Consider the following 21629-nt stretch of genomic DNA (forward strand, 5'->3'; position numbering starts at 1 on the left):
GAACTTTAATGTGTATCCTTTACATAAAAACATTATTTACTACTAAAAGAAGACACCATAATAAACCTATTATAACATCAACTACACTAGTTTTTTACATCATTTAAAAAAAGTAGCTAGTTGCTTACCTTACAGTAACTGTGGCTCTTCAAGATGTGTTATCCACACAGATACCAGGCTTTGTACACATATGTCCCAGACACTCCTAATCTGTGGACAATCACGCAAAGAAGTACATTTCTTAGGGGTAATAGTTCAGTTTTCCTTTTTCAAATTTTATATAATAGAAAGAATAACATGGTGCTCCATATCAACCTCCAGAGGGAAAACCGTAGTTACAAGAACTAAATATCTATCTTCCCTCATAAGCATGTATTTTACAATAATTTGGCAAGATGTACTACACAAAATAGGATTTTATAGAAGTAAATGGGAACAGTTTGCCGCAGAGATACAGAGTTCTATAGAGCTGGAAAATATTTAGCCTTATTATGTAAAAAAATGAGTCATCACAAATCACATTCAAACCTGTAATCAGTCTAGTACAGCTTCCATGAGGAAGAGGCTGCATTGCTTTCACTAATGCAGGGCTTTTTGTTTTTGTTTTGAGGAAACTGATTCTGGGCCCAATCCTGTTAGGTGCTGCGTGGTTCCTGTGCTGCAGGGACTCATCCCCTTGCAGGATCAGGACTCTTAGATTTTAAATGTTTGTTGTCATGTAAATTGATATGATCCAGGGGGTTAATCTGAGTATATTAGATGCAAAAAAACTATTATAATTATCGTAGGTCATATATACGTGACCCACTCTAAATATCTATAATATTTAGATTTGGCATAGCATAGGGAATTAAAGCAAAAATACTTTGTAGAAATACTAAAGCCTCTCTGACCTAGTGACTATAAGACAATTTGATTACCATCTGGGGAGGCTGCATAGCCATTAACAGCCAGAGCAGAAATATTGCTATAAGCTCCTTAAACCAATGAATCACAAGGAAAACATGGAAGTAGATAATGACAAGTAGCAATGAAAAGATAAAAGGCACTCGCACAACATGGTAAGTGAAAAGCTGTGCCAAACACAGAACTGGGCTTCAAATCCTGGCAATAGCCCACAGTATTTACTGACTTCAAAGGGCTTCTGACAACTTTCATTTCACCCATTTGCTTTGCAGTGAGCTCTTCACAACTGCTCTTACTTTGCCATGATGCATCAAAAGTATTTGAACTCCTAGCCCAGCCTTACAGTACAGTTCATACAGTACAGTTGTATTACACTGGGATTCATTGGGAGCATAATTTCCCACCATTGCAGAAGCAGTAGGGTAGACAAGGCCTGCAGACACTGGTATTTTTCAGTGTCCTCTAACCCTGCTTAAGACAGGTCTAAATGACATCAAGTTAAAACTACCAGAGGTTGCGGGAGCTTCATCTAGACTAGCACTAGCACCAGTGGAGCTGCATGAGCGTTAGCAATAAGAGAAATTCTCCCCAGACAACCTGCATAGAAGATCTCTGCATGGAAGGATACATTATAATATTGCACTTAGACATGCAGGGAAAAAAATTGTCAAAGCTTGGAAAAAAACAACTGGACATGCCAGGATGACATAATTTGAAATGACAGGGACCAAATTTTATTAATTACATCTGTAAATCTGGAGTAAGTCAATGGAATTCTGAGCTCAGTGGATGCTGAGCAACTCCCAGGGTAGGTCTACATGGCAATCCCTTCCCCCACATCTCGGTGCCCGGCACTACATACTCAGGCTCATGGGGCTCATGCTACAGTGCTAAAAATAGCCACGTAGATGTTCGGGCTCAGGGTCTGAAACCACCACTTCCCCAGGCTTCAGAGCCCAAGCCTGAACTTCCACATGGCTATTTTTAGTGCTATAGTGAGAGTCCTGTGAGCCTGAATCTACAGACGCAGGCTCTGAGACTTGCTGCTATGGGGTAGATATACCCACAGGGACCCCAGATCAGGCATGCACTTAAGCACACGCTTAACTTTAAATCCACTGGGACTTAAGCACATGCTTAAACTTAAGCCTTAATGCTTTCTGGAATAGGGGCCAGGTGGTGGTTCAAGACTAAGCATGTATGTTTTGATAGATAATATGTACACTTACATTATGCTTTGAATTCACTAGAGTTACTCCACATTACACTGGTAAAAGTGGCAGCAAAAATTAGCTCTCTGGCTCCGAGCTTATACAGAACTTAAATAAGTTTGGCTGTTTGCTGCAATACCACTACTTTAAATTCACCAAAGCAGCTCAGTGTTCCAGACTGGTGGTGGAACTTTTGCGGTTGGTATCACTGGAAGCAGGATCAATCCCCAAGACTGATATTCTGAAGGCTGAACTCACCCAATATTTACAACAAAAATCTCTCCTATCCCAAACCTCATTCTCAAGGCAAAGCAGGAACATCTCAAGGCACAATCTGAGTGATGGGCCAGAGATTGTGTTGGGCGTGGAGCAGGTATATTGAAATATAACAACAAGATAAAATGAGCTAGATGCAAGCCTCATGGGCAAACAAAAAGAAGGTAAGGCTAGGTTTCTAATGTGTGTCTTCAGGACTCTGTTCAACAGTTTGATTGTCTGCCAAACAGTGTGCCGCACCTGTTAAAAAATTGCCTCTCTCAAAAAAGTTGTCTGACAGATCTCTGGACCACAGTCAACTTAATGTCATACATATCTGCTTCTTCAAAGCATTCTCTTTAGCTCACTGTAGCAATAGAAGAATAAGAAGTGGTTGTTTCATCCTAAAGGTAATTGCATGCCCACCACGTCACACCCAGTACACAAGTAAATATAGTTTGCTGTAATTTTATTATTTATCTTATCACAAAATACAAAACTGGAGAAATGCAACAGGTTTATATGTAGTGGAGTGAAAGAAATTATTCTGAAAATTAACATGTTTAAATGGCTAGAAGGTATAAAGAAATAGTTTTAATAGTTGACTATTTCAATTCTGTATACGGGCTATTTGAAACACAGCATCTCTGATGGAGGAGGACTCTTCAAGACAATACTAACTGATACATTTAGTAAAATAATGCTATATTATGTTACATCATTCTTAAGATACTCATTTGAATGGACCTAATCACAAAATCCCAAGGTCCAAAGGCCAAATTCTGAGCCTCTGCGCAAAGTCTAAATAACTTGGTATTGTGCAGACAACCTCTGTGAGGTTATGTGGGAGACAGAATCTTCCTCTTCTAGTCTGTGGGACTCCAGTTCATTATTCCACAGCTCCAGCTAAACTCCCAGTGATACAATAGGGGCCATGAGCACTGTTCCCTGTGTCTCATGTATTTATGTTTGTAGGTAATCTGGATAGTTGCAGACCTAGTGGCCTAAACCTTTCCCTTGTTCCACCACAAACTTCTGCCAAGCCATGTCATACTGCGTAAAGAGATCTGACAGGAAATAATGCTCCACAGCAGCCTGGTCACCCTACCACTTGCAACAGCTCCATTGCAATACGGCCTTCAATAGTTGTACTGGGAGGCAGAATTTTACCTTGAAAGAGCACTTCAGCAGTGGGCTCTGTGTTTGTCATCTCTCCAGAATAATTAGCAAAGTTAAAGGCACAGGCAAAAAAATAACTGAACTATGAATCACTGATAGTGTACTATGCACATTCTAGAGCAGAAGATCATTCACAGTCAGTGATAATTCTGAAATACAATAATGACAAAGATGTATCTTCATTGGCTTTGATGGTTTCAATTTGCAAATGTTTAAGGTGTATGAACAGTGGTGCTTCCCCAGGCCTCATCTTGGTTCTTCCCCCTCACATATTGTAGGTGTGCGAAATAAAGAAAACTTAACTCTGTACCTTTGTATTTTATTGCGCTTTTCTTTGTACAGCTTGAACTCAGACAAATGGAAACAGATGAGCTGAAGGAACTATTTAAAAAAAGGTCACTTTGCAAACCATACCACCAGTGTTTTACAAATATATATAAATAAAATATTAAAAGATATTTTGAACTTTCTACATATGAAAAATATTGAGACACAAGGAAATACAGAATATGAAAATAATCTAGTGGTGAACCTGGAGGTGATGAATTGCACATTTGCCAGTATCAGCTGCAGTACAACTGGAATTAACTTTGGCCTTTTCTAGCTGATGCTTTAACAATGGTCTTTGTTTTAAAGCAAACACACACAAGTGCAGATATACACACACACATTCACACAGACACACACACACCCTCTAGATCACAGTTTACAGCTGTGTAAAGCAAAAAAACCCTCCAGAAAAACTAACCAACAAACAAAAAAAACACCAGCATGTGGATTCAAGTGATACACAAACATCTGAAACAAAGTTACAATACATTAATATACAATTAGCTTAATATAAGACATTCTACTTGATCCTGCATCTATTGAAGCAAATGGCGAAAGCTTCCTTTGACTTTAGTGGTGCAAAATTAAGCCACTGCATTTTAAGGCTGTGTTTCACTACTGCCCTGGTGTTATGGACCTGCAAAGCATAAGTTGCATGGAGTGCAGGGCTGGCGCTTCCATTGAGGTGAACTAGGCAATCGCCTAGGGCACCAGGATTTTCGGGGGGCGGCATTTTGCCGGGGAGGGCGGCAGGTGGCTCCGGTGGACCTGCCGCAGTCGTGCCTGCGGACGGTCCGCTGGTCCCGCGCGGCTCCGGTGGACCTCCCGCAGGCACGGCTGTGGCAGCTCCACCGGAGCCGCGGACCAACGGACCTTCTGCAGAAATGGCAGGGGCAGGTCCACCGGAGCCTCGGGAGCGGCGCGTGGGAGTGGCGCGAGGGGCGGCGAAATGGCCATGCGCCCAGGGCGCGAAAAACTCTAGCGCCGGTCCTGATGGTGTGTACACAACAGGATCCTCCAAAATACTGGAGATAACCAAATATGGATCCTTTCAACGTTTGTGGAACTGTCCCTGGCTCAAAACACAAAAGCTTCTGTCAATTCACTGAGAAATCTACCAGAGATACAAAGAAGGCCTATATTCTCCTCTTTCACATGAAGGATCATGGCAGAAAAAAGCTTATGTATAAATTCAGAGATACTTCTTCACAGACAATCTAACACATAGCTCCTTCTTGTGGGAAGGACTGATCACAATATGTAAATAGCTAGGAATATGGGCTGCCAACTATGTGGAACTCAAAAATTCATAGGGAATCCTAGATCCAGCCTCATGAATCTCCAGAGCTACCTGTGAATAGTGGCAGCTCCTCTGTTTGCTTTAAGGATTCTCCACTCCAGCAGCAGGGTCAACCTGTTCAGAGGAGAGTGGGAGCCACATTGGGGGAGTTAATGCTGAAACAAAGGAGCAAGTCAGTTGTGTAGTGGGTTGCTATTAGAGCACACCATCAACTGTTCCTTAGCTATGCTGCTTTGGCCAGCCTCCCCACACAAAAGGGGCAAATTTTATAATGTGCCTGTGGAGGAGTACAAGCAGCGCTAAAGAGTGGGGACACGGGGGAGCATGACTTAGATTGCTCCTATACTTTTGCTTCCTTTTGCAACACACATTATGAGGAAGCAGAGAGTCCTGACTACTAACTCTGACAGTGGAATCTAATTTTAACTTTTCCTTACATTTCCTGGTGCTTTTAACTATATAAACCCACATCATATTCTCTTAAATCATATATAGTTATGTCAGAAGACATCAGGCATTAGTTATTTTTTAAGTATTTGTTTACAGTCACATTTTTTACAGTCAATCCTGCAGTCCTTTGGGAGGTTTTTCTGAACAAGGGTTTCAGGATACAGCTCATCTTATGTAAATTCAGGCATTTTATGTAAATTCAGAAAGAGAGGACTTCATATACAGGGAAAGTACCAGCTAGGCTTATGAGCCCCCAATCAGAAAAGTGCTTAAACATATCTAAAAAAGCTTTCATCAATAGGGATATTTTCCTGAATCAGCTTCATAAACAAGGATATGCTAAGGTATTCATTATCTATCCATGTTAGGTGGGGATAGTTATATTCAGCCTCTCTTCTAAGTCACCTGTGTCTCTTGGATTTAGAACATGCAGAAAAACAATGCAAACTTTCCTTTTTATTTTTGTTAAAACGTGACCTACCGCAGACATGGATGAAAATATGAGTGTCAGCTGTAAACACTTGAATTAAGAGTTGGCACTATAGATAAAATGGTAATAAGTTGTCTTTGCAATACATGAGAGGCAAGGATTGAAATAAGAATATTCCTATATTGCTAATGAAAGGGAACCTATCAGTATGTAATAATGCTTTTTAAAATGGAATGGAATGTCTCTATGTAATAATTTTATAGTGTGTACCTATAAAAAGATAAAGCAGCCCTTTTCAAATACGTCATGTGTATCTCTTTCTCCCGCTTTACTGTCACAGTACACAGTTGCTTGCCCTGCAGCTGTTCTAGTGTTTGGCAATATTTCAAGTAACTTTCCCAGCCCCTTTTTTTTGCATCTCTCCATCTTTCCATTCCAAAACCTAAGATCCGAAAGGGCAGATCTTGATGTCATAAAGCTTTAGGAAAAGCGCCACATCTTGAGTGGCGTTGGTATGTGTGCAGCCAATCAGAGAAGCATGTAAATAAATTTAATGTGGTCCTTGGCTTGTCATTTGAGGAAGTAAAAAGTTTCCTGCTTTAAAACTTCATCTGATGGAGGCTATGAGTCAGTAGCCTTGCTTTTACTTGCACAGATCCTGCTGAGGAGGATTTCAGAATAGACTTGATTTATTGGACCTCTGACATGATACGGTGACTGAGAATTCATTGCATAGTCTTGCAGCTGTGAGAGTTTGCTTTGGCTGTTGAAATATTTCCCCAGAGTATAGGGCCTTGATAGCTTCATTGTAATGGGAGGACGTTCATTGGACGTTTTGGATTTCACCACCTGCAAAGGAAGAGTGACATTTGTGAATGTTTTCCATATGCACCTAAAAGGAGATGGGTCTTATTATCCTGTCAGATGCATGTGCACAACTCATGGGGTAATCAGACTTCGGTTTTTTGAAGACCAGACTCCAATACCCTAACTCACAGCTGGTCCCATTCCCTATTGTGAGCCTAGCCATGGTGTAAGATTTAAATCAGTACATCGGGTACTATTCAATCTGGCCCCTTCTGATCAAGGAACCCAAAATGCTTAAACCAACTGAACTCATCTACTTGATACTGTAGCCCTTTCAACATGGTATATTTTAGACTATGTCCTCTCTTAACAAGAGATAGCCTGAACGAAACCCCCAGATTCAACCTTTACAGCTCTCCTGGATGTCTACAGTGGGCAAAATTAAACCCTGGACACCCCTGAACTGTGGGCAATTTCAGGTCCAGATCCGTATCTGAACTACTTAGCTCAGGTCCATCTCTAATCCTAGTACTTGAGGCACATACCTTCTTTGTAGGCTGGACCAGTAGCTTGGTGGCAGCACAGCACTGGAGATCCCCAGATAGATCCCCTGCTGTTTAGATTACAATAGTCTGGGATTGCTCTGGAAGTGGTGTGTTTAGCCTGTGTGGAGATGGGGGATCTAAACAACTTAGATTGGAAGCTCTCTGGGTTTGTACAGCACCTAGCATAATGGGACCTTGGTCCATAACTAGTGTTTCTAGGTGCTATGGTAATACAAATAAATAACCAAGACCACGACAACCACCACCACCGCCTGGGAGCTGCATACAAGCTGGCTGGAAAGGTAAGTTAGGAGCTGGTTCCTTCATTGGCAAGATAGGTCATCGTAAAGCAGGATCTTTGCAGGAAAAAAAAAGCAGAAAATGGACTAGATTCCAGAGGTTTGCCGCATCCCCAAAGTGAAACAGAGCTATGCTACAGAATCCCCGGGCCTATATAATGTTACTTATAAATAGGGTGACCAGATGTCCCGATTTTATAGGGACAGTCCCAATATTGGGGGCTTTTTCTTATATAGGTACCAATTATCTCCCACCGCCTGCCCTGATTTTTCACACTTGCTATCTGGTCACTCTACTTATAAAAGTAAAAGTAAACAAGCATCAGAAAAAGGTTCTCAGGCAAATTCATTTGGCACAATTATTAGCCCATTCTACTGAGTTTAGTTCTAGAAATGAAAGATCCCGATATATGCTTGCTTGATTTGGCAGAACGGAGCTCTGAATTGTTAATCTGTTTTAAAAATAAAGAGGAGCAAATCATGTGAGATGTAGGTCTAATGGTCCTCAGCTTTTCTTTGTATGCAATAAGATACACACTTGGCTACGGACAGCATTCGTGTTTATAGATGTGCTTCATAGGGGTTTTGTAAAATGAAATATGTTTGGAATCATGTCTTACACTGGGGTTGGCAAACTTTTTGGCCTGAGGGCCACATCGGGGTTTTGAAACTGTATAGAGGGCCGGGTAGGGAAGGCTGCGCCTCCCCAAACAGCCTGGCCCCTGCCCCCTATCCACCTCCACTCACTTCCCGCCCCCTGGCTGCCCCCTTAGAGCCCCTGACCCATCTAACCCCCCGCTCCTTGTCCCCTGACTGCCCCCTCCCAGGACCCCTCACCGTCTTCCTGGGACTACATCCCCTATCCAACCTCTCCTGCTCTCTGTTCCCTGACTGCCCCAACCCCTATCCACACCCTCACCCCCTGACAGGCCACCCGGGACTCCCGTGCCTATCCAATCCCCTGTGCTCCCTGTTCCCTGACGTCCCCCTGGTACCTCTTGCCCCTTATCCAATTCCCCTGATCCCTGCCCCCTTACCATGCTGCTCAGAGCACCAGGACTGGCAGCTGCACGGCAATCTCACTCCCAGAGTGCTGGCAGCATGGCGAGCTGAGGCTGCGGGGGAGGGGGGACAACTGGGGAGGGGCCGGGGGCTAGCCTCCCTAGCTGGAAGCTCAAGGGCCAGGCAGGATGGTCCAGCGGGTCCACCTCTGTATTAGACACTAAAAAACCAATGTTCGTATTTAACCAAGGTCATAATACATGTACAGCAGCAACTCACCCAAAATAAAATGTGAAGACAGGGATAGTTCAGTGGTTTCAGCATTGGCCTGCTAAATAGGGGTGGCTCCAAGCCCCAGCATGCCAAGTGCGTGCTTGGGGCAGTGTGCCGCGGGGGAAGCTCTGCCGGTTGCTGGGAGGGCAGCAGGCGGCTCCGGTGGACCTCCCGCAGGTGTGCCTGCGGAGGGTCTGCTGGTCCTGCGGCTCTGGTGGACCTCCCGCAGGCGTGCCTGCAGAGGCTCCGATGGTTCCATGGCTCCGGTGGACCTCCTGCAGGAGTGCCTGCGGGAGGTCCACCAAAGCCACGGGACCAGTGGACCCTCCGCAGGCATGTCTGCGAGAGTTCCACCAGAGCCGCCTGCCACACAACCGGCAGAGCACCTCTTGCAGCATACCATCCTGCTTGGGGCAGCGAAATGTCTAGCAGCAGCCCTGCTGCTAAACCCAGGGTTGTGAGCGCAATCCTTGAGGGGGCCACTTAGGGATCTAGGGCAAAATTCAGTCCTTGGTCCTGCTAGTGAAGGCAAGGGGCTAGACTCAATGACGCCCTTCCAGTTCTAGGAGATTGGTATATCTCCAATTATTTATTTTTTAGGGGGAGGGATAGCTCAGTGGTTTGAGCATTAGTCTGCTAAACCCAGGGTTGTGAGTTCAATTCTTGAGGGGGCCACTTAGGGATCTGGGGCAAAAATCTGACAGGGGATTGGTCCTGCTTTGAGCAGGGGTTCAGACTAGATGACCTTCTGAGGTCTCTTCCAACCCTGATATTCAATGAGAGAGAAAGCAAGTGAAAAAATTATAAAGGGTGAGTGAGAGGGGTTGTCTAAATTTGCAAAAGAGCAAGTAGTATCCATTTAGGACACTAATATATTTTAAGGCCTATTTGATACAGCTAAACCAAGAGAAGCAATTTGTTTTCATGCTATTCCTGCAGAGGTTCATTTTTCTAAATTAGTGCCTTAGATCAAGTAACTATTCTGAAATGATGCTACCTTGAACCAATCACCCAAGCTACATTCCTGATGAGAGTAATCTCCAAGGAATGCAATTTAGTATTAATCTTACAGCTAGCCACTGATTAAAATACCCAAATCCAAAGGCTGCCAGTTTCTATTTAGTATACATTATTCCACCACCATTAAGTTATAGAATAAATCTACATCAGTCCTAGCTGCCATGAAGGTGTAGGGTCATTTTGTGTCCCCTGGACCATAAGCATGTTGAGCAGAACAAACTAAAGATCAGTTTGCATATGTTGCCTTGGGCCCCTGGAACTAGCAGTGGCTGTAGACTGGCAGGGACAGGAGATGCAAGATTCTGAGCCCTCACACCTGGAGATCAAACTAGTCACATGGAGAGATTCTTCTTCTACAGTAGTTCCCAGCTCCCTCCCAAGTCACAGCAGGGCTTGTAGCCATGGTGCTATGAGCTTCCAGGCCATTGTTGTGCTCTGGGGCTTCTCGGAAGGATCAATGAAGTTAACAGGAATTCCAGGTGCACTACACCTCACAGGATCAAGTCCTTGGTTTACCCAGCAAGTGTAAACAGGCACTAAAAGTTAAATGAGAGTGGCTGAATACCAGGGCCTGCTCCAGGTACCAGCTAAGGAAGCAGGTGCTTGGGAGGTCAATACAAAGGGGCAGCAGTCATCTGGTATTGGGGTGGCACGTTCGGGTCTTCGGCAGGAATTTGGCAGTGGGTCCTTCAGTCCCTCTCATCCTCTTTGAGCTGCCGCCGAAGTGCTGCTAAAGAGGAAGAGAGGGAGTGAAGGACCCGGCTTTTTTTTTTCCGCTTGGGGTGGCAGAAAACCTGGAGCCAGCTCTGCTGAATACAATCCATTTCTCTTGTTCAAAATTCACAAAATGGTCAGCCTTCCATTCCCAGCCTCCCACACAGCTCTAGCTGAGTTCAGATGTCACGGGGTGCGGGTGTGGGGCAGCGTTCTACTAGGGATTTAGGAGTCACTTTAAGTGAAAAAATGAAAGTAGCAAGCAGTGGATTTAATTTCTCAGTTGGTTTCATAAAGCCTGAAAAGTTCTGGAGTTCTACACAATGTTGTTCTATCGGTCCTCTGAGACAATATGCCATTTTCACAGCGCAAACTGCTTATAAACTCCAAGATACTCCCCCTTCCCAACCCACTGCCATGATGAAAAAATGAACTTAGGCCAAGGCCATTAAAACTAATGAGGTATAAAATCATTCAGGGGGTCTCTGTGGATGTTACTCAGTGACCTAGACTTTTTCTTGGTGGCTAGTGGACCCAATATTAATCTCCTCCTGGGTATACCTCTCCTATTCCAGTCACAAAGGCCTCTCAGCATCAATAACAGGATTTTAAAAATAAAAACACAGCCAAATTCCACCTTGACTTATACCTGCTGCACCTACACTGTTCATTGGAGTCCCTCGGGATGGCTGAATTTAATCTGTAATACTAATTTGTACAGGAGCTCACCCAGAACTACTTAAAAAACAACAACAACCACCACTGACAGCATCTACCCAATACTGCACAAAGCAGACTGGAAGCATTTCACCCAGATATTCCCCAGTCCATGCTACAAAGGCTAATAAGACTACAACACGGGGTCCATGCTGCAAAAGTCTAGGGAAACAGAAAGGAACTGCAGTGGCCTCGAAGAACATCACATCTGAGTTCTAGCTTGTTAAGGGCCAGACTGTGGCCTGCGCTGCTGCACATCTGCATGGTGATGTGTATATTTTATATACAAGGCTACGTTTTAGTCATGGGTATTTTTAGTAAACAAAAATTCACATCCCTTGATCTGTCCATGACTTTTATTAAAAATACCTGTAACTAAAACTTGGGTGGAGGGCCGCAGGTGCTCGGGGGAGGGGAGGGAGTGGTCCAGGTGAACTGCGGGTGCTGAGGGAGGTGGCCTGGGACCCTCGCTGGTGCTGGGGGGGACGGTTGGTGGGGCTGGAAGGGGCTCCCTACCTGGCTCTGCGTCCCTGCAGCTCCGAGGTGGTGGAGGAGCACAAGCGCCGGCTGCTGCAGCTCCCATGAGCCGGCAACCGCAGTCAATGGGAGGTGTGGAGGTAGGGTCTGCAGGCGCAGGCAGCACACAGAGCAGAGGCCCTCCTGGCCCCTCCACTGCCTAGGAGCTGCAGGACCATGCTAGTGGGAGCCTCTCACCCTGAGGTAAGCATCCCTCCAACCCACTGCCCCTAGCTCTGAGTCCCCTCCCTCACAACCAAACTGCTGTTGCTGGCCCGAGGCTGCCCAGCTCGGGCAGCCCCTGAGCCAGCATCAGCCGCTGCAGAAGTCACAGAGGTCATGGAAAGTCACTGAATCTGTGACCTTCATGACAGTCTCGCAGCCTTAATTATATATATGGGGTGGGGCATGGGTGGGAAGGAGAAAAAGTCTCTGTGGGATTTCTGTGTCCTTTCCCCAATCACATGGGCAGCATGGGATGGGGGAATGGGTAGATTCTTGGCTCCAACCCACACAAGACCATGTTTGTGAGCACTGCTGCATTGGCTCACCAGGGGATATGTGCTGCACTGGGTATAGGACTGATGCCAAATACATCAGTCCCAGAGCAAGGGGTGGAACTGGAAGGTAGATTGTGACCCAGAGTCACTGTCTGATTCCCGGACTGCTCCTAGGGCAATGTGGTTGTGCATCTCCCCTGTCATGATTGAGCCATAGGGAAGGGAGTGAATTCTTAAGATAGGAACTCCTCACCCTCAGTTGACTGCAACACTCATGGAATTCCATGAAACAAAAGGCCCAGACCCGGTATCAGAATTTGCTAGCATGAATTCCAATGACTCCAGAAAAGAATCAAAGGCCAAGTTGATCCCAGCATCTGTCTTCTTCAGAAGCATGCTAAAAGTCCTAGACTGTTGTGTTTCAGAGAAAGCATCTGCCTCAGTGAAGCTTCAGCAGACAAACAAGAGCTTGTGGTTTAAAAGGTGACAGTATTTTTATGACGCTGCAGCTGAGAGGATTAAAGAGACTCCACTAGCTACCAGGAAATGGTCAGAATCATTAGCTAGAAAACAGGGGTAGCAGGATAGCACCACACTAGGATTGCCAAACCTCCAGGATTGTGCTGGATTCTCCAGGAATTAAAGATTAATCTTCAATTAAAGACTGTGTCCTCCAGGAATACATCCAACCCAAACTGGCAACCCTACACCACATGGAGGCTCTTTAATCTTTCTTTGTCTTCAAATATTGTGGCCTGGATTTCCGTTTGATTTTCAGCTATTCTTAGGTTTCATTAGCCACAGACTTTTTTGCCGCATGAAGCGAGTGTACAATGAAGGAAACCTTATTTTTGGATTCACTTTTTGTGAAACTTTGTGGGGGAGAAGGAATCAGAGCTTTCCCAGTGTTTCTACACAGCAGAAATCAGCACTTTCACCCAGCACTCAAGGCCACGTCCAGCCTTTATAAGTGCAGCTTCCATCCACTGAAGTGGGAGCCCTATGCACATATCTATATCTGAAGAGAGGGTTTGACCTCAGAGTGAGGATTACATTAAAACAGGTATCCCTTTAACTGAAGGCAAGTTGCATTTATTCTTTTCTTGAAGCATTTAGAAGGCATTTAGAAGGCAAATTGGAGCTGCTTGTATTGACAGTAGACAAATTCCAGAAATCTTGTCTGGGGGTGGGGTGCCAGTGGAGCTCCAGAACTTATCTAGGATTTTCTCCAAATGAAATAGCTTGTAGATTCCTGTGTGTTGCATCAGGCAAGGCTATCGCACCATTACAGTCAGTAATAAAACTGCAGGGGTTTCTTTCAGCTGCTGGTTTCTTTCTGACCTAAAGTCTCTGAATACCCTCAACATTTTGAAATGGTATTCCTAGCTACCCGTGAAGCCTTGTAACTCTTGGTTTACAAAAATAATAAAAACCACATGTTTTGGTGCATCCTATTTTCCTACATATTTGACTTTTTAATACCAACTTCTGCCCAGTCTTTGTTTACTTATATTATTGTGGACTGCTTGCATCTTTGACCTCCTTTTTAATTGTGCACACAATAAACAGTCCACACAAAGTTGACTCTTGATTTATGAAAGTTCACAATTTTAAAATGGAAAGTTTTATTCCCCTTGTGAGATTTTAGTGAAATAAAGCAATGAATTGAGGCCAAGTGTTACCGTTTGTCTTTGAGTTTGTAGTCCTGATTTTCACAGCAGAAATAATTTTGATTTGGAGTCAGAGTCTAGCACTTGAAGGGAAATGAGTTGATGACCCAAAGCTCCCTGTACTGCTCATTGTGTTTCATAAATTCCTAAGAGTAGGACGGTGAAATGCTTTGAAGTAGCGCATAGACATTCACTGAAACTCCTTTAAAGCTAAATGCCTCTATGGAATGTTCAGACTCCCAGCAGATTAATAATTCAACTCTGGAATCCTGGCACAGGCCTCTCATACCAACAAATTAGCTTCACAGAAACTTTGGTGAGACCTTAATGGAATTCTATGGTACTTCTCTTGATGACACAAGGGAACTTCCTTAAATCAAGTCTCATATTTGGAATTATCACAGTCAATTGTGAGGCAGAGGGAGCACCTTTATATATCACCAGGGAAGAACGTCTTCTGGTTTCATTCAGAGCAATGCTTGAAATCAAGGGAGCACTTCTCTGTTTCATATATTTACGGCACTAAAAATGCAAATACAAAACTGATCCCTCCTCTAACAGGGCTAACTGTGAAAAGACACAGCAGACGCTCAAAATATATCGGAAAGGAAACCAGAACAACTTAAAATATCTTGTTTTTCAAATCCCCTACTTTCTCTGGATACTGATTTGGCAGCCTCCAAGTTGATTTTGTGCCTAGTTTCAATAGTGTGCTTGCTTGTTCTTTTTTCATTTAAGTCATGGGCTGCTGTCTCTGAAATTTCTTGAGAAGATTCCCTTGAAGTTCCTAAGCAGGACTCTAAACAATTGAAGAAGAAACTGTCCTCAACTGCCGCTCATCTCATTTTACAACGAGCATAGTTAATGTTAGGCCAAGGGTTTAGCTGTTTATTTGGTGCTCAATAGATGGTCATGCAGGATACACAGGTTCAATAATTATTTAATACTGAGCCTTAGTGCATTAATTCAAACAACAGGGATCAGTATAGCATCCTGAGGTTAATAAGCCTTCAGGTGTACTGGAATGCAGGTGGCTTTATGCAATTCTCCTGCACCCCTCCCAATTCTGCGGCTTGCCGGTTTGACCCTGGGTGGAACTTGGAGCTCCTCTGACTGTTCCACATTGCACCAGCTTCTAACAGTCCCTTGAGGCAATGGAATGCAGCACACTTTGAACATGTCCTAACACAAACCCTACACCAAAAAGGTTCAAAGGGGGTGACGTACTGTTAGCTGAAGTGATAGCCTGAAATGACGCTAATTCACTTGCATCCAGATTCAGTACAGGTGACACCAGGAAGTATGAGTTAATTACATTTCTCTGTGCCAGCCTGGGGGATTCACTAAGCAGGGCAGGGTGTGGTATGCTACAGACCTTCCCACAGTTTTCCAGGGAAGCCAGTTCAGTTTTCAGCCAGGGGCAGCTGCTAAGAACATGAGCTACCCTGGCCATGCCCCCTCCCCAGCCTGCATCACTCACTCTTTGGGGTGACTGGAAGCATTTGAGTTCTCTGCTGGAGGGGAAGCTACAAACCCTTTGCACAATTACAGCAACCCATCTGGTGGGTTTTCCATTGCCAAGACCTTGTACCTGTGCCATCACAAAGCTGAATTTAGCCCAGTAAGTGTAAAATGGAAAAGAGAATTCCTTCAGGTATACAAACAGAAGAGAAAACTAGGGCCAAAAGTAAGACTATACACAGACAGAAGCAGTTATGGTACCTCCTCACAACCGCTCTGCCACTGGAACCCCTCTCCCTGTACACACTCTGCTACAAGAAAGTTCTAATCAAACAACATACTCATAGCTCCCACGCCCTCACATGAGAAAATGCAGTGGCAGATTCAGAATGAGTGAAGTTAATAAACCAACTAAGGAAGACTTGAGACAAATAACTGGTAGGTCTATGAGCATGGTGACAGTATTGAAATAAGTAGACTGAACAGATCCAGAAGAAACAAGATAATACAGTGCAGAGCCTGGAAACAAAGCCCTGCACAGAGAAACCTCTTTCCATTAATTAGAAGTATATTTTTGGAACAGCACTTCTGTGATTCCACTGAGTTTACATGGATAGGACTCCATTTTTAGGGTATTTCTGTTTTATCTTTGAACCTAGATTCTTAAAGGTATATAGGTGCCTATATGGGTGCCTAACCCATTGGGAGTCAGGTACCTAAATACCTTTGAGGATTTGAACGTTGACCATTACCCAGTTTCCGTTTCCCTCCATGGAGAGCTGCATATGTCTTCACATGCATTAGAAACCTTTTCAAGCTCTATTTAGGTCTACCTTTGATCCATTACTATACACTATGCTGTATATATTTTCACTATAGCATCTGACAGTTAGAACCTCTTTTAAATACTTAAGTGAGACTAATATAAACAATAAATGATTACCTCATGGAAATGACATCCGCACTTCCCTTGCAGAAATTCTTTGTAACGTCCCATTGTGATGATGAAAGTATCAACCACCTCATAACCATATCTTTTTGCAGTATCCAGAATAACCAAATTTTCATTCCATAAATTTTGCACTTCAGTCTGTATTCCAAAGCAAAAAAATATCAATGTTATTCAGTAGTATAGTACACTGACTGATTTCAATGGTAGCAGAATCTGACCCTAACGTAATGGCAAAACTGCAGAATTGGGCCAATATTGAATGAAATAATTATACTATTTTTTACACAAATTATAGCAATTGCATTATTGAAAATAGCTATTGGTCCAAGGCTTTGTTAGATTTTGAAGCAATTTCTCAATACATGTATTGGTGCATACAAAGACTAAAAAGAAATTATTGAATTAGTTCTTTATACAAAAGAGTATATCATGTACAATGAAGAAGTCAGGCTGATTTTAAAAAGAATTAAGTTTTACAATTAATTAATACAACAGTAATTGGCACTTGCAAATTATATGTGAAAGCCCTCCTATGAAAGAAATTAAGTTTCTTTACACTAAAGTGAAAATCATTAAAGGTCCTATTACACTGGTCTACAATTTTTGAGAAGTCGTCTGCTTCAGAGATAAAATGTGCTATTTATTATGTATTTTGATGTGCTGAATTCAAATATGACAATTAAAACAACTGATTGGCTACTGTTTCTAAGATATTTAAGTTTTTACATTTTATGTCTATGTATATTGTGTAGATAGTAGAGTTTTAATCATAAATTGTAAACCTAGGTCTTTTCATGTGTTTATGGTTGCTTTACATGATAATATTTCACCTGTCCTGTTTATGTAACACTTTAAAAATCAGCAAAAGGGTTCTATAAATAAAATTTATTATGAAACAAAAGGCAAAAATCTATTATGTACATAGTTTAGTCCTATTCAGTGTCTACTCGGCGCTTCTTGGCTTGTCTCTTGTATTCATTAAATGGAGCATCTCTTGTCACTGTCCAGCAATAGTCTGCAAGCATTGATGGGCTCCATTTGCCTTGATAGCCTGCCAGGAGATTCCACTGCTGTAGTCTGAAGCCCAACAGCTCTGCCTTACTCTTGGGTAGTTCCAAATCCCTGACAAGGTCATTCAGTTCACCTTGTGTTATGAGGTGTGGTTCAGAGGAGGAGGATGGGAGAAAATATGGGTCCTGTGACATTGATGGTTCAGGACCAGAAGTTTCATCCTCTTCCTCGTCTGACTCAAGTGAGAATGATTCTGGTGCATCAGGAACCGGCAGTTCTTCTCCATGGGGTACTGGGCGTATAGCTGATGGAATGTTTGGATAATGCACAGTCCACTTTTTCTTCTTTGACACACCTTTCCCAACTGGAGGCACCATGTAGAGGTAAAAATTGCTGGTATGATCTGTTGGCTCTCTCCAAATCATTGGCACTGCAAAAGGCATAGATTTCCTTTTCCTGTTCAACCACTGACCAAGATTTGTTACACAAGTGTTGCAGCATATGTTCGGGACCCACCTCTTGTCCTGATCTCCAATTTTGCAGCCAAAAGAAAGGTGATAGGCTTTCTTAACCATAGTGGTTATACTGCACTTTTGTGATGCAAAAGTCACTTCACCACAAACATAGCAGAAGTTATCTGCACTGTTCACACAAGTATGAGGCATCTCTGCTCACTTTGGCTAAACAGAAATGTGTCCCTTTGCAAAATCGAACACTGACAAATAAGAGAGCACGACACTGTATGATTTCTAGAGCTGATAGAGGGCAATTTGTTCAGCAGAGTGATGTAAGCTTCCTTATGATTGCACCATCCATGACTTCTAGGAATAACATGATGCAATTCATATCATGTATGACGCAATACCAGCTTCAGATTGCATCATTCATTGTTTTGCCTAAAAAGCAAGTACTGTCCAAACCCAGTCATAGATTTATTCATAGATCCAGTCAAAGATGTATTTTAGTCATTTCTGGTTTAAATTGAGATCCTTTCCCTTTATAACTCACTTATCCTCCGCCATTCCCAAGTCAAGGGTCGTATATATTGACCCAATAGCATATCTTGAAAACTAGAGCAAATCAACAATTGTAAGCATCATTTTCGTTCTCAGTGACCCAGAATTAGTAAAGTTGGACTACATTTATTTCAGAAGCATTTTGGCTGTAGAGCAGTGTCATAACATTTCTTCCCAGATCTGGACCTTAGCGTCCAAAATATGAATGTTAGCATGAAAACCTCCAAGCTTAGTTACCAGCTTGGACCTGGTATCGCTGCCACCAGCTAGGAATTATACAGTGCCTAGCTCACTGTGGTCTCCCCAAAACCTTCTCTGGGGGACCCGCAGACTCAGATGCCTTGAGTCTTACAACAAAGGGAAATAACCCCCTCCCCTTGTTTCCTTGTTACCTCCTCCCAGGCTCCCCTCCCTGGACGACCCTAGGAGATTCCCTGCTTCCAGTCCTTGAAACACAAGTACCGAGAGATCTAATCTCTCTTCCCCCTCACCCAGAGGGTATGCAAAGTCAGGCTTAGTAAATCTAACACAAAGAGATTTTCCCCCTGACTTCTTCCTCCCACCAATTCCCTGGTGAGCTGCAGACTCAATTCCCTGGAGTCCCCACTAAAGAAAAACTCCAACAGGTCTTAAAAAGAAAGCTTTATATAAAAAAGAAAGAAAAAGACATTAAAAATAGTCTCTGTATTAAGGTGACAATATACAGGCTCAATTGCTTAAAGAAAAAAAATGAATAAACAGCCTTATCCAAAAAGAATACAATTTAAAACATTCCAGCAACTACACACATGTAAATACAAAAGAAAACAATATAAACCTATTGTCTTACTATCCTTGTACTTACAACTTGGAAACAGAAGATTAGAAAGCCAGGAGATAGAAAGATCACTCTCAGAGACGAGAAAAAGAACAGACCAAGAACAAAGGACTCACACCCAAAACTTCCCTCCACCCAGATTTGAAAAAGTCTTGTTTCCTGATTGGTCCTCTGGTCAGGTGTTTCAGGTTACTGGTGTTACCCCTTTACAGGTAAAAGGATATTAATCCTTAACTACTGTTTATGACAAGCAGAGATTATAAAGTATCAGAAGGGTAGTCGTGTTAGTCTGGATCTGTAAAAGCAGCAAAGAGTCCTGTGGCACCTTATAGACTAACAGACATATTGGACCATGAGCTTTCGTGGGTGAATACCTACTTCCTCGGATGCAAGTAGTTATTGCATTATAAAGCTATTATAAAGTAGTTATTGTCCAGTAAAAGACGTTTGGCTTAAAAATCACAGGTATTTGAGACCATTGTCTTTGACAGGAGTTGTCACATTCTGCAGTTCTATGAGTCCCTGTGACGAACTGGGAATGTTCTTAATGTTTTCTCTGAATACTGTGTTGGTGCTTCAGTGTCCCCATGGCAGTTCTTAAGTATCTGGCAGAGCAAGGGCCAGTGCACCTAAATGCCTGACACTCTGTCTCCTAGCAACTGATGGCCTCGGCCCCTCCCCTGCAAAGGTGCCAACTGAAGGTGTTGGAGACAAAGAGATCAGGTGACGTCCTGGCCCAGGAAAGGAGCTGAGCAGAAAGGAGGGGCTGGAAAGGGTTGTTAGGCTGGAGCTGGCTGAGGGCAGACGTGAGGGTCTGGCTCACTGCCCCTAGAATGGACCCGGCCGAGGGGTCCGGTTTGCTGTACCTACAAGCTCTGTTTTAGACCTTGTTCCTGTCATCGAATAAACCTCTGTTTTACTGGCTGGCTGAGAGTCACGTCTGACTGCAAAGTGGGGGTGCAGGACCGTGTGGCTTCCCCAGGACCCCGCTGGGGCGGGCTCGCTGTGGGAAGCGCACGGAGGGGCAGAGGATGCTGAATGCTCCAAGGAGAGACCCAGGAGGTGAAGACGTGTGAGCTTCTTGCCCTGAACAAGTCTGCTCCAAGGGAGAGGAGGCTCCCCGAAGTCCTGACTGGCTTGGTGGGGAGCAGTTCCAGAGCATTGCCCAAGGACTCTGTGACAGTCCCCTCAAATTAGCAACACTGAGGAGCAGCCTAGCATTTGTCAAGACATGGCAGGGAGGCCATGAATAGAAAACATTAGCTATAAGTTGTCAAGTGACTGCATTTTACATTGTATAGCAACCTCAGACAGAGAGGCTTTTGAGCTGAGGCGGGGTAATCCTCTTGTCCAATGCACTCAAACCATGCTAGGGAATTGGCTTGAGACTCAGATATTGAAAATAAGAGGAATGTTTGGACAGAAGCAGTAACAATGGACTGCAGTTAAATCAGATTGTTTCCCAGAGTTCTGTGGATTTGCTGACTAATAAATAAAACCAAACTACAAAGTTTTCCCTGAGAAGGCTTTTTTTCAGGGTCTTATCTTACCTGTCTTGTATATATTCTGTGACTGAGTTAGAGGCATCATTTTTCATGTTCTTTTAGTTGGTGGTTTTATCCTGGTGGTGCCTGTCTCCTCTTGGACCCTTCTTGTACAGATATGGAACTGAGCCACAGAGAGGCTAAGTGTCTTGCCAAGGTCACACATAATGTCTGTGTCAGAGCAGGGAATTGAAACTGGATCTTCCATATTCCCAGGCCAGTGCCCCAACCACTGGCCCATCCTTCTTCCCCTTACCTATTTTAGGCCCAAATTATGTTGGTTTTCCCACCCAGTCCTCATTTCTATTCCAAGACATGACACGGCTAACTAAAGAGAGGAACCAAATAAAGGTAGACTGGGACAGTTTTGTTGCTCTTGTTCCTGTGTCCACTCATTTTCCCCCTAAAATGGAATAACCCCCTCCATGACAATTATATTCATTTCACAGATGAGTACATTGGAGCAGAGACAGTTGACTTGCCTAGGTCACCCTGAGTCAGTAGCAGAACTGGAAAAAAAATCAAGGTGTTCTGACTATACACAGCCATATTTAGGGATAATCTATTGCCTTTCAGCTGTTGCTGTCAAAGCACTTTACAAAGAAAGGTGAACAACAACACCTCTACTTTCAGATAGGGAAACACAGAGAGAGAGAGAGAGAGAGAGTTTATCTGGCAGACCTACAGTCATGCAGAAAGCCATT

The 21629-nt window shown here is 43.5% G+C and overlaps 1 protein-coding gene across 2 annotated transcripts in view; it reads right to left on the bottom strand.

Annotated features, from left to right (window-relative positions):
- Positions 1–6342: 6342 nt before the first annotated feature.
- Positions 6343–21629, bottom strand: part of CPED1 (cadherin like and PC-esterase domain containing 1) — a 229261-nt gene continuing 213974 nt past the window's right edge. For both annotated transcript variants that reach the window (XM_050936099.1, XM_050936100.1), the window contains 2 exons: positions 16529–16675; positions 6343–6910 (listed from right to left, as the gene is read on the bottom strand). In XM_050936099.1, the coding sequence (XP_050792056.1) occupies positions 6683–6910; positions 16529–16675 (375 nt within the window). In that variant the 3' untranslated portion in view covers positions 6343–6682. The remainder of the gene's footprint in view (positions 6911–16528; positions 16676–21629) is intronic.

Source organism: Gopherus flavomarginatus, chromosome 1 (assembly GCF_025201925.1).
Source record: "Gopherus flavomarginatus isolate rGopFla2 chromosome 1, rGopFla2.mat.asm, whole genome shotgun sequence".
NCBI lineage: Eukaryota > Metazoa > Chordata > Testudines > Testudinidae > Gopherus > Gopherus flavomarginatus.